General features: G+C 41.9%; 1 protein-coding gene across 1 annotated transcript; it reads right to left on the bottom strand.

Annotated features, from left to right (window-relative positions):
- Positions 1 to 5,231: 5,231 nt before the first annotated feature.
- On the bottom strand, positions 5,232 to 6,972 carry LOC123082102 (uncharacterized). The gene is made up of 5 exons (XM_044504519.1): positions 6,570 to 6,972; positions 6,334 to 6,473; positions 5,850 to 6,242; positions 5,448 to 5,516; positions 5,232 to 5,348 (listed from the first exon to the last, which is right to left on the bottom strand). The coding sequence occupies exons 1-5, from the start codon at positions 6,970 to 6,972 to the stop codon at positions 5,232 to 5,234; spliced, it is 1,122 nt and encodes a 373-aa protein (XP_044360454.1).
- Positions 6,973 to 13,365: the final 6,393 nt, after the last annotated feature.

Below are 13,365 nucleotides of genomic sequence, written 5' to 3'. Positions count from 1 at the left end.
CATTTTTGGTCGTCATCCGCCGTTGGATACTCGTTACACGCATCGCTGCCGCGATTTGGGCCGACTGTCCGTTAAGCAGCTACTCTCGTAGAAAAATCGCAAGCATCTGGTTAATCGGGCCATCTATCGGGCCCATTTAGCGTCATGCCCTCGAAAAGGAAATCCCTCCTCGCCGTCGAGAAAAACCAATAAATCGCTCGCTCCCCTCCCGACCTCTCCTCTCCCTCGCGATCTCGAAGAGACATGAGAATTGCCGCATCGCTGCTCCCTCCTGCCTCTCCTCTCCCTCCCGATCTGGAAGAATCGAAGAGACATGAGAATCGGCGCATCCCTCATGCGCATCCACCCCTCCTGATTCTTTTCGGTCCACGATCGCTAGGAGAGGGATCGCCTCGAGAGAGGAGGACGAGCGATCGGTGGTGCTGATCCGTCGGTGCGAAAGGGAAGATGAGGGCATCTGGTCGCCGCGACTTTGAGAGCCAGGGATCGGTCCATTTCTCGGTTCCGGCAATCCGATGCTCTGCAGGAAACACAAAGGTCCGTCCCACCCACTATTGCGGACCAGACCTCGGGCACCGACCCCCATCTCTTCTTCCTTGTCATTCTGGGACTCGCAATGCACTAACGTCGACCTTACTGGCCACCTGACACATCGATGGTGCCGATGAGATTAGATGTCGTATGGTGGTTGCGCACTTGCGCTTGCTATGCTGAAACGAGGCCATGGCGACGGATCCAACCGACTGCAGGTTCCCCTGCCTTTTATTGGATCATTTATTTTCTGTGCTTCAGTTGTTTGTTTTGGTCAACTTAGGCATGCCATTCGTAATGACTGCACTAAGTCTTGCCGGTGGTGATCTGTTGTTGATTTGATTTTGCAGGGCTTGGTGCTGATGGTAGGGCATGGCAACGATGGCTGAGAGAGAAATAGTTTACTGAATTATCATGTCAATTTAGATCTCCAAATAGCTAGAATTGCTCAAGTACAATTCACGTTTCAGTTACAATCTATTCTTATTGGCCATGTTCATAACACGGCTGAGGCAGAGTATGTTTTGTAGAAACGATCCATCGTAGTGAAATTTCTCGCCACCTAATGTTGTTGTATTGAGAAGCTACAATACGAAACCTTAGCTTTAATCTGTAGTTTGTGTACCATCGCTATATTTTTTTAAATAAATCTTGGCTTTATTTATGTTATTTCTGGCACTATTATTTATGAACTCTTTATATCATTCAAAACAAAGAAGATTCCAGAAGGAATGGAAATTGATAGCTATGTTGTTAAGTGATGCTATTGTGTTTACTTGCTAGCTGAGATCAGCTAACCATGATAGTACTTGGTTTGGTTGTTTGTTGTCTACAATTTAATTATTCAAACATGGTCGTTCTCTTCTATATGCAACCATATGTATGTTTTACTTATTAAAAACAAAAAGGGGGAAGAGTAAAAAAAGATATGAATGTATTTTGTATTATTTAGTTTTTTTATGGAGTTCATTGCAATGCATTCTCTATATTGCAACTTGTGATGCTTGAGATCTGCAAATATGAATGCTAATTGTCCTCTCTTTAAGGTTGTGTGTTGCAGAATATGTGATGAACTGGTTTTCCACTATGTTATGAGGTTTGCATTCACCGAGGCATGCGATCTATTACAGAATAAGCGTTATGGACTATTCTCAGTTTTCTGGAATGATAATGGTATTTTCAAGCTTACTCAGCTGCATTACATAAATAGCACTAAGGTCCGTCAGACTGCCATGTAACTAAGATACACTTTCTGTTTGTGCTTCTATTTGAAAACATGTTGACCAGTGCCACTTACATTTTGTATAGTATCAATAAAGAGTTTTTCATTCCCTATTTTTTGAACGTCAATGTCATTTTCCTATCTTTCTCTGCTATATTTTCCATGTATTAAGTTTCAATTATTCTTGAGGAACTGCCATAATCTATGTTGGCAGAATCTCTTGCACTTTTACAATACTGTATAGTCAAGATCAGCTTGAAGAACCGTGAACGTAGGATAAAATTTTGAGGTTACGCTAGAATTCCTTGTTTGTCCTTATTCAGTTTACACATGAATATTATTGTTTGTGTACAATATTGTGTGACGCAGGGAAAATTACATATGGTTGGAAGTTGTTTGATGAAGCTACATGTTGTTAATAAATCTCCATAAGATCTACATAAATTACACCATTTTATGGGACAAACTCAATGGGCCATGTGCAATAAATATAAATTTCCAACACTATCATACAACACTGCTAATGGACGGGCGCGGCAACGCGCGCCATCAATGATCTAGTAAGAATCATAATGAGGAAGAATTTGATGCTTTCAAGAACAAGAAGAGGGGAGGAGGAAGAAAGTGAGAAGCAAGAAGAGGATAGTGAGGGAGGAGATGAATATGGTTCACATGTGAATAGTGCAGCGATGTTATTAGTGGCGCATCAGACGAATCATATGTCACCATTAAAGAAAAACTGGTGGCATGCCAAATACTGCCATGCCCCTAGTGGTGAAAAGTAACACAACACACCTAAAGTAGTGATTGCGTGGTATAAATATTACACGCCACTATTCGTTTCACGGTCAGTCGGACTACAGGGTCCCACATACTGGTGGCATACCATTTCGTTTCTACGCAAACAGTAATACAATAGTGATAGTGAAATATTGCCACACCACCACTATTTTGAAAACACAGTGGGTGCACGGATTGGAACTGACGCGTCACCAATTAAGATTGTGGGTTATCATTTCTCCACTATTGTTACCTTCATTGCCCTGGCAAATTTAATTTTACATGCATGGAAATTTTACTTTTATCCTCATAGCAAATTTACATTTTATTTTTCATGGTAAGTTTACCTTTATTGTCATGGAAAATTTACTTTCATCTCTCATGGATTTTTTTTCTTTTAATGGATCATCGTAACTTTACTTTATGAGACATGTCAATTATTACTAAATAAAATATGGTACATTTTTCGTGTTCCACATTATGGCAATTTTATTTTTGAGAAAAGTATACTTTTCGTCCCTCAATTCTTGATGAAGTCCAGATTTGGTCCCACGACTTTAAAACTGGACAACTTGAACCCCCAACTACAGAAACCGGACAAGTTTCGTCCCTAGACTCTATTTTGACCGGTTTTGCTGCCGACTCACCCGGTTTTGACTGAGCTGACTCAAATTCTTGTATTTTTTCAAAACCCACGTGCGTTTTTCAAATTTGTGTATTTTCTCAAATCAGTGTACCTTTTCCAAATCCACGTACTTTCTTCGGGTCCATGTAATTTTTTCTAATTCACATACTTTTTCTAAATCTGTATAGTTTTGGGGAAAAAATATATAAATTTAAATAAGAGAGCGAACTAGAATAAAAGTAGACGAATTTGGAAAAATATGCGAACTTGAAAAATGTGCGTGGTTTTGTAGAAAAATACATGAATTTCAAAAAATTACGCGAACTCGAATAAAAGTACATGAATTTTAAAAAAAATGCGAATTCAAAAAAATGTTGGCATTGAATCTTGTCCGGTTTCAATAGTTAAAGGTGCAAGTTGTCCGGTTTCAAAGTTAATGGACCAAATTTAGACCCAGCCAAGAGTTGAGGCATGAAAAGTATACTTTTCTCTTTACTTTTTGTGTCTTCATGTATATTGTAAATTAGCTCACAAATTTAATCCATAGTTTTGCCACCATCTATAGTTGCAAACTGCCATGACTTTTTCTTTTGGGCCATTGACTTTTCTCTTTTTCATGGACCATGGTAACATTTGCTTTTAAATACAATGCCAAATTTATTTTTTGGACCATGACAATTTTTGTTTGAATGCATGCATATTTTACTAAAAATCCATGATATATTGTTTTCCGTTCTCTAGCACAACAAATTTATTTTCCTCTGTTTTTGGACCATGGCAATGTTTTCCCATTTTTTTCATAGCATGCCAAATTTTATATTTTGTACCATGGCACATTTCATTTTTTGAACATCATAGAAAATTTAAACACACCGTGGCAATTTTGTTATCATACCACTCTTTTTAAACCTTTTCCCTTTTTTGATTTTTTGCATCATATCATGAAACTAAATGGCAACTTAGGTTTAAATGGCAATTTGTAAATTTACATGCATGGCATTTTTTAGTTTTTGTAGAATAAGTGATTTTTTCTGCAAATATATTTTAAGCCATTTCCCTTCATATCCATGCTGAGCTTGATGGGAGATTTACTACTCCCCCCGTTCAAAATATAATGCGTTCTTGATTCCCGCGCTTTAAGTTTGACCATAAATTTAACCAACAAGAGCAACTACGGCGGAAGCAAAATTTATACCAGTGAATTCGTATTCAAGAGAACTTCTCAATTATATAATTATTGCTCACACCGCAGTTGGTCTTGTTGGTTAAATTTACGAAACTACTTCACAAACGATACCTACTGGACGACTGGCGCACGATATGTTACTCCACTGGCTGTGTTGCACCTACTCCTTCGTATGGATGGTTTCATTTGCACTATCGTCCAGTGATCGTCCCTTAGGTATCGTGTGCATAGCAGCACTCTTAAATTTATGGTCAAAGTTGAATCTCGGAAAGCACAGACGCACTATATTTTGGAACGGAGGAAGTATATACATCAGTGCTATTTATTTGTAGCTATTTTAAAGTCAAGTCTAAGACCTAGTTTCAAGACCTTTTGTATTAGTCACAACCAAAAACTAGGCTATCTTTTTCGGGGGCCCATATATATATAGTGGTGTTTGGGGGGTCGTGTGGAAGCTGATCGAACCGAACGAAATGATCGAGAACTCGATTTGGCAGCTCCCAAGATCGAACATCAGCGCCATATTCAGGTCCTTTAATCCTTCATAGCTGACCAAGAAATACAAAAAACTGATACAGGATTTAGTAGAGAACCAGTAAATTTTTTAGAAGTTATGAGCAATGCAGTAAACAATCAGCAAAAAAAAAAAAAAAAAAAAACTTGCACACTAGAAGCCCCGCTTCTCAAAAGCCACAAGTTGTTTAGACAAGCAAAGAAATCCAAGCGAACTCTTGAGCCACAGCCTAGTGAGATAACAATCACAATAGCAACAGTTTGGCTATTCTGAAAACCCAAAAGACCAACCATTACGCACCTACAACGGGTTAACCAAATTAAGAGTAATACTGCATATTAGTTCGGCTAAGCAGCAACATTGCTAGGAGCTGCTAATATAGACCGAAGCTGTGGTAATGCAGCTTCTTGTTGATCTTGGGGATGGGGGGCAGAAGCACGGTGCTAAGAGCTCTGCGAGTCACCATGGCAGTTGTGAGTAGCTCCATAACCTGTTCAAATATTTGCAACACCTAGAGCTGGTCAATCAAAGGTTAGTGAGTTTTATAATCTGAGAGGCAAAATGTGTATATTTTGACAGAAATAACAACCTGGGGTTTTGTAAGGGCAACTTCTTTCTCTACAAGATCCTTTCTCTGAAGCTTGGCTTCAATAACAACCTGCAGAGTGCTTGCCAAGGACAGAGGAAGGACGTGCAGATCATCAGTCACAATGAATTTCTGAGGTCCTTGCTTTACATATGCTCCTCGGTCATCACATCCTCCCTTTGGTGTTTTTGGATCCAGCTCACAGATGTTTGTGGTCTTCACATTTTCATGACAAATTTTGACATAGCGTTTTTGGAAGTTGCACCATGTTTCGCCATGACAAAGGTAATGGTTTGCAAATCCACGACTCTTGAAGCACTTGAAGCATGCATTTATATCCAGCTTATCTGGAGCTAGTTCTTCAACTTAAAGCATCTTACTAGCACCGTAGCCAAAGAAAGGTGCCAGCATTGGGGACAATAGCAAGTTCTGGCATTCTGGCCTCAAGCATCCTTCAGCACTTCCAGCTATGCTAGTGTAAAGATTCTCAAGACAACCTTTAGATGCAGATTTCCCATAATTTTTCGCTATGGATCCTAGTGGTACGGTCAGTAATCCAAAGAGAAGATCCACAAAATCGCCGCCAACTTCGGCGTACAACACCTTGGAGTTGTTCTTTGTCTGAAGAACCCTTAGAGTGGCATTAACCAGTGAGTGCTCAGCCTCATTATCTTGTTCAGGATGCAAGTAGTCAGGGAGCATGTCCACTACTGAATCATCAGGCGCAACGGCGACGTCAAGATGGTGACCGGTTAACGGGTTCTGCGACGTTAATGACCTCCTGAGCAGATCAATTATCTGTAGCAGATGTATCATATAAGTTAAATGCTGTATGTTGCATGTATATGCATAATGCTCAAAACAAATAAATTAATTGTGATACGGAAACCTTGACTGAACTAAACTGGAGTGTCATTTGCTCAAGACAGGAGGGATCCGGCACTTGAAACTTGTCCAGAAGGGACAGCATGAGGGAAGTTGAGGCCGGTGCAACATTGAGATCATCAGTGACGATAAACTTATTCATACCTCCTTTCACAAAAACCCCATCCTCGAAAGCACCACCGGCAGCAGCGTTACGAGGATTCTCCGGCCTCTCCCCGGCTAGCTGCGTCATGATTCTGCCGCACTCGCAGACGGCGCCGGGGACGGAGCTGAACGCGGTGACACTGCAGCTCGTGTCACCGCAGACGTAAACCTCCCGGTGCTTGGTGTCGTCGATTCTGACCGGCAACTGACAGCACTGCTTCGCCGCGGAGTTGATGGGCTTGAGCAGCATCGCCTTGCAGGCCTCGGTCCTGAACAGGTCGGGGGAGAGCCCCTCGACGCTCCTGTACAATTCGTCCAGGCATCCGACCTGAGACTGCCCGCCGAGGAGGCGGACGACGGTGCCGAGGGGCAGCGTGAGGAAGCCGAAGAGAACGTCGACGAACTCCTTGCCGGACTCCGCGAAGAGCACCTTGCCCCTCTCCTTGTCCACGAAAACCTTCACGTCGATCATCGGCTCTACTCCGGTCGACATGGACATGGTGCAGCAGGTGAACGGGCGAGCGCGTGTTGAGTGTCTCGTCTTGGATTAATATACGGACGGAGCCGTGGGGAGGTCACCGGGGACGTTTTCTTGAAGCTCAAACGACGGATAGCTCGGCCTTAATTTGGCCCAAGAGTCGATGTAGCAATTATATTTACCGCTTCGTTTTCCACAACGAGTTGTGTTAAATCTCTCTTTTTTATGTGTAGAACGGTAGAGGGGTTCTCCACTTCTCTCTCTTTTATGGCACTGATCTGAGTATTCTTTTACAGATTAAAGTTTGAATATACTCCCTCTATCCAACTACAAAGAAAACCCTTAAGCCGTGCAAAAAAACGTACTCCCTACGTCCACAAATAAGTGTACGTTTGACATACAAATTGTCCACAAAAGGTGTATTTCTATCTTGCCAATGCACTTTAAAATAAAGAAAAATATTTCTCACTCATCACACGGTAATCAAAACCATTAGCATTCAACAAATTATTTCCTCACTTTCTACATGCACCTAGCTCATTGGGATAAGATAATTAAACTAGTATTAAAGAGGAGAGATAGTGGTTTGCACCTTACCAATGCATTTTTTTACTCCACTTCATAATCTGTCCTAAATTTTCTCATACACTTATTCGTGGACAGAGGGAGTAATAACCAACGTACTTGTTCAATTATGACCCAACAACAAAGTATCGGAAGGACGTACCATTCGAGCCTTTTTTTCATGCTTTTCCTGGCGATATGGAGAAAGCGGCAATAAGGTGTGCGGGTGAGTAGACATGGATGATGGTAGGATGTGTGTAGTTAGACGAGTGTGGCGTTGCAAAGACCGGGCTCCATGGAGCTCCATTTGCAAAAATAAATAAATATCTAAAAGTTTCAGAAAATCTCATTTTTTTCTACAAATAGATATACATATTATTGAAGTATGCATTGAAATTTCATCAACCAATTTGATTATTTGCATGCTACACAAAAAAGGGAAATATCTGACACAAATACTACAAAGAAAAAGCCTATTTTAATCTATGTATTTGTCTTTTTTGTGTACATTACATATGAATATATATGTTCATGAAATTATATAAATGTATACTACAAGTATATGTCTACATGGAAACTTTTTTTCAGATTTTTTTGAGGTGTGGAAAAGGTATTTTTGCTGAAAAAAAATAAAGAGCTCAATGGAGCTCGGTCTCTGCAGGCACGTTTCGGTAGTTAGAGGGACAATGATCACAAAAGTGTGGGCTGGGCTGAAATGGGCTATACAATTTTGTTTCTTATTGGGCAATTTACGTATGTTTAGATACGGAAATTCCATTTTCGTAGGAATTCCACTAGAAAATGCAATTCCATTTCTTTCCGTTTCTCTGAGAAGTTTCTCATTTCTGTTCTTTTTTTGTTTTGTATTTTTTTGCATTTTCATAATTGTACTTCATTTCTACAATTTCTGATAATACACTACTAGGAAAAGGCCCGCTAATGGCGCACCGGTTTTACCTACTAATGCTGCACTACCGGTGCGCCATTATTATCACGCCACTAGTATTTTTTACTAATGGCGCACCACTAGTGCGCCATTAGTATCTGGTATACTAATGGCGCACCACGCGGTGCGCCATTAGTTTTGCCCACAGTGCGCCACTAGTGTCTGCTATATGCGCCATTAGTAACAATTTTTTTAATTTTTTTCTTTTTAATCTCATGTCACTATTTCACATATGAGATATCCAACACATATATATACAACAAGCATCCATATAACAATCATAGCCAACGCACAAGTTCCATCATATATACATATACATAGCCAACACATAGTTCCATCGTTACATATTACAAAAGTTTCACATTGTTCATCCAACACCGTTATCCATCAATTGACAAAAGTTTCACATTGATACAAAATAAAAACACAAATAGAAAAGAAGCACTCCATCCATGCAAGCTTCCGTGAATTAAATCAAATCTGCAAAATGATAAACAAGAAGTTAGAAGAAGAAGAAGAAGAAGAGAAGAATACTAGAAGAAGAAGAACACTAGAAGAAGAATAAGAAGAATTTTGGAGCCAACTTAGGTAAAATGAAGCTAACCTATATCATTTTGGAAAAGAAGAAGAATAAGAAGAAGACTATAAGCTTATTATGTAAACTTGAGCATTTTGTGCTAACATAAGTTATTTTGGAGCTAACCTATAGGAAACTAAGCATATAAGCTCTAAGTTAGCATATTAGGGCCAACTTAGGTAAAATGAAGCTAACCTATGTCATTTTGGAAAAGAAGAAGAATAAGAAAAAGACTATAAGCTTATTATGTAAACTTGATCATTTTGTGGTAACATAAGTTATTTTGGAGCTAACCTATAGAAAACTAAGAATATAAGCTCTAAGTTAGTATATTAGAGCCAACTTAGGTAAAATGAAGCTAACCTATAGGAAACTAAGCATATTAGAGATAACATATGTAACTAAGTATATATTTTATATATATATATATATATATATATATATATATATATATATATATCATTTTAGAGATCTGACATACCTGACATAGTTCAGTTCTCATTGTTCTTCTCCTTCTCCTTCCTTAGTCTGATGCGCCAAGAGCGGCGAGGCGGTGGAGGCAGTGGGATGTAGTCTTCTACCACAATTGACGTGGTCATGTCGCCCAGCTGTGGGATCGCCGGCGCCATCACCGGTGTGTGGTCATTGTCAGGCACCACCACCATCGCGAGGCCACCTTCAGGCAGGACGGGCACGACCATCGCTAGGTCATCCTCAGCCACCTCCATCTCTTGCCCATGGTCAGCCACCACCATCTCTTGCCCATGGTCAGCCACCACCATCTCCTGCCCTTGGTCAGCCACCACCATCTCTTGCCCTTGGTCAGCCACCACCAGCGCTAGGTCATCCTCAGCCTGATGCCCATCGTCATCCTGCAGCTCCTCATCCCCACTCTGCTCCTCTTCTTCCGCACTCCAGTCCGGATCATCCTTCTTGTTGTCTATGTTGCTGCCAGAATCACTGCTGCTTTCGCTAAAGCCAGAATCGGTGTTGCTTTTGCTACAACCATAATAGCTGCTGCTTTGGCTATAGCCAGTGTCGCTGCTGCTGCTCCCATTACCCGTCCAAATGCAACAATGACCGTTAACAATCAATGTGAGACAAAGCCAAATGTAAAGGAATAAGAAGAGGCAGAACGTACCGGCATCATCATCGTCAGCGCAGCGCATGCGACACATAGTCGCATTGAACACCTTCACGATGAGCATGGTGGCGTCGTCGTCGTACCTGAAGAGAAGGAAGTACCCCAGCCGCAGGTCGTAGGCACGGTAGAACTTCTCCCACCCACGAGACAAGTACATGTGGCCCTCCTTGATCAACAACTCCACATCCCACTGCCTGCGAAACCCGCTGCGGGCCTGTCGCAGCTTCACATTATTTGGCGGATCTTCACCTAGCATGTTCATAAAACTGTCAGGCAGCCTCTGCAGTTTGGGACAATGAGCGATGTAGCAAACAACAGATATCATAATGAGATGGGTGAAGGGGAGATCTCTCGTTTTATATACCTGCGTCATGGATGATATTGAAGTCCCAAGTATGATACTGAAGAACTCGGAAGCATCCAACTCGTACTGCGGTGTCGCAGAGCGGCGGTGGCTGCTCCCCCCCATCTCTGATAAGCAGCAGAAGAGACCAATTAGCACCCTTACAACAGATCATAAAACATGCATGATAACAGGCTATACTGAAAGGCCAATTGTACTGGACTATAAATTAGGGTAACAATGACATAGAAGATGGGAGCACTTAGTACACATTAGCAAAACAAAATTCACGGAAAGTACCCCATATGTCCTATTTTTAGCAAAGTCATGCTAAAATTCATGGAAAATTTCAGCATGAGCTTTGCTAAAAATAAGACATATGGAGTACCCGAATTTGCCGGAACGGAAGTTAATCGATATTCCGACAAACTCAAGGGCCTCTCAGGGTACCTACAAAATCATTATCCCCGCGTAATGAAGTCCCCAATGGGTTGACATTTCAGAAGATCACAAGTAGCACGCACCTTGCTACCCACACCACCACAAAATAATACTAGAAAAAAAACATTACTATGCCAAAGCAAGTGACTTCCACAGCCACACAAATTAATTACTACTAGATGGAGTACTCCTAACTAAGCTTGTACTACAAGTGACATGACAAGCATACCAAATAGGCAACTAAACTGTTTTTTTACCAAATAGGCAAATAGTATATGCACACCATGCATAGAGGGACAAATCAGGAGTTTAGGACGTGGATTCTCTGCTCCCGATCTCAAATACACCATCTTGATCAGTAAAATAAAAAAAAGTAAATACATAAATTAAAAAGATTCTTAATTTGTTTGACAACAAACATTGCTTAATGTTCACCCTCAAACATACTAAGTCCTGATGCTTATAAGAACAATGAACTTATAGAAACTCCTTAATATGAATATTATACCGATGATAAAAGAAGTGAGACAAGAAGTGTCTGCAACCTTGAGTAGATTCCCGGGACCTGAAGGTTGTTCACCCTGCTCATATCAAATATTATGTTGTATTAGCAGCAAGTAGACAAGCCTCCATACATCAAGCCCTAAATGATGAATAAACTGGCCAGAAAGAATCAACAGAAAATAGCAACATACATTTCTATCGATCTTAAGGCCACAGGTGATGAACACCTAGGTTTACTGATTAAAAAGAAACATCGTGATCATGTTATTCCATCTGATCCAAAGCAAAAGATGAAACAGCTTGTGTTTCATAAGAGAAGTCCCAAACTTGTAGTACGTTTCTTATTCAGCAACATTCAGTTTGACAGCAAAGCTCACAAGAGAGAGAAGTTCCAAACTTGTATGTTTCTTATCCAGCAACATTCAGATTATCAGATTGGCAGTAAAATTCACAAGATCGGTTCCCAGACTTTTATTTTTCTTATTCAACAGCATTCATATTGGCAAGAAGAGACACACTAGTACAATACAACCGCCCAATTCACTAGAGGAACGTTACACATGACACATGAGACCAACAGAATTGCGTACATCCAACAAGTGCAACAACGGCCACCACATACCTATCACAACACGAAATGCGCAAAGCCTATCTACTTGAAGCAAATGTGATCATGTTATTCCACCTGTCATTATTTTCACAGAAAAATTGCAAGAGGGAATTAAGCAATAAATATTTTCCAGTGCCATGATCATCATGGTCCTCACTGGGGCAACGAGAGAGGAAACCTATCAGATGCAATATCAGCTACACAAGTTTTTTTTCTGTACACTCAACAGTACACTTAACATTGCAATATCAGCTACACAAGTTTTTTTCTGTGATTAGGAGGTCATAGTTCATTCCATCTTCAGAAATAAGCACAACCATGGGTTCTTAGATGCAGTTTGGACAGTGAATACAGTTTGGACAGTACTCCACTGTCAAATTTCATTTAGGGCAAAAACTAAATACAGTTTGGACAGTTTAGAGAGCAAAATGTAAAGATTTGTGAACATTTGTTAATTTTGAAAATTTAGAGAGAAGAAAAAGGGGGATACCTCGAGCTTGGATAGCCTGGGCTCCGGCTTGGGCTTGGGCGGCGGGGGCGGCGCGTAGTCCGACGGTGGCGGGGACGGGGACGTCTGGGACTTGGTCGGCCGGTGGTGCGCGGTAGGGCGTGCGGGCGGGCCTGAGCTTGGGCGCGGGCGGCGAGTCTGACGCGAGGGCGGCGGGGGGCGCCGACACAGCCTTCTCGGGCGCCAGCGTCGAGGAGGCGGTGGGCGGCGATCCGGAGGAAGGGGCCGCCTTCTTGACCTTCTGTGCAGAAGAAGGCACGGGTGGTGAGAGGAGGAGGAGAAGAAGCTAGGGGGAAGGAAGGGAGGGGACGTACGTGTTGTGGCGGGGCGGCGAAGGAGCGGCAGGGGACGACGACCGGGCGACGGAAGGACGAGGGCGGGGGTGGGGGAGGCGTGAGGGTGGGCGGCGAGGCGGCGGCGCGGGGGAGCTGCAGTGGTGGGGGGCGCGGGGGTCGGGGCGGCGGCGGCGGGGGTCGATCTGGCGAGGGAGAGGGGCGAAGGGATCTAGCGAGGGAGTGGGTGGAATTAGCTAGGGGGGAACTTACTAATGGCGCACCCCGCAGAGGTGCACCATTAGTATTTTTTTTATTACAGTTCGAGCCCTCAGGTTATATTCCACCTAACCCAGTCTATATTAGAACCCGCCCACTAGCCCGACAGGTTAGCACGCAGCACACACACTAGGAGGTCTTGGGTTCGATTCCTAGGCTCCCCAATTTTTATTTTTATGCATTTAAAATGTTGTTTGATATTTATTTGTGTTTAAATATCTTCAAA

This window comes from Triticum aestivum, chromosome 1B (genome assembly GCF_018294505.1).
Source record: "Triticum aestivum cultivar Chinese Spring chromosome 1B, IWGSC CS RefSeq v2.1, whole genome shotgun sequence".
NCBI classification, from domain to species: domain Eukaryota; kingdom Viridiplantae; phylum Streptophyta; class Magnoliopsida; order Poales; family Poaceae; genus Triticum; species Triticum aestivum.
The sequence above is the reverse complement of the archived record's forward strand: the minus strand, read 5'-3'. Positions and strand labels throughout refer to the sequence as shown.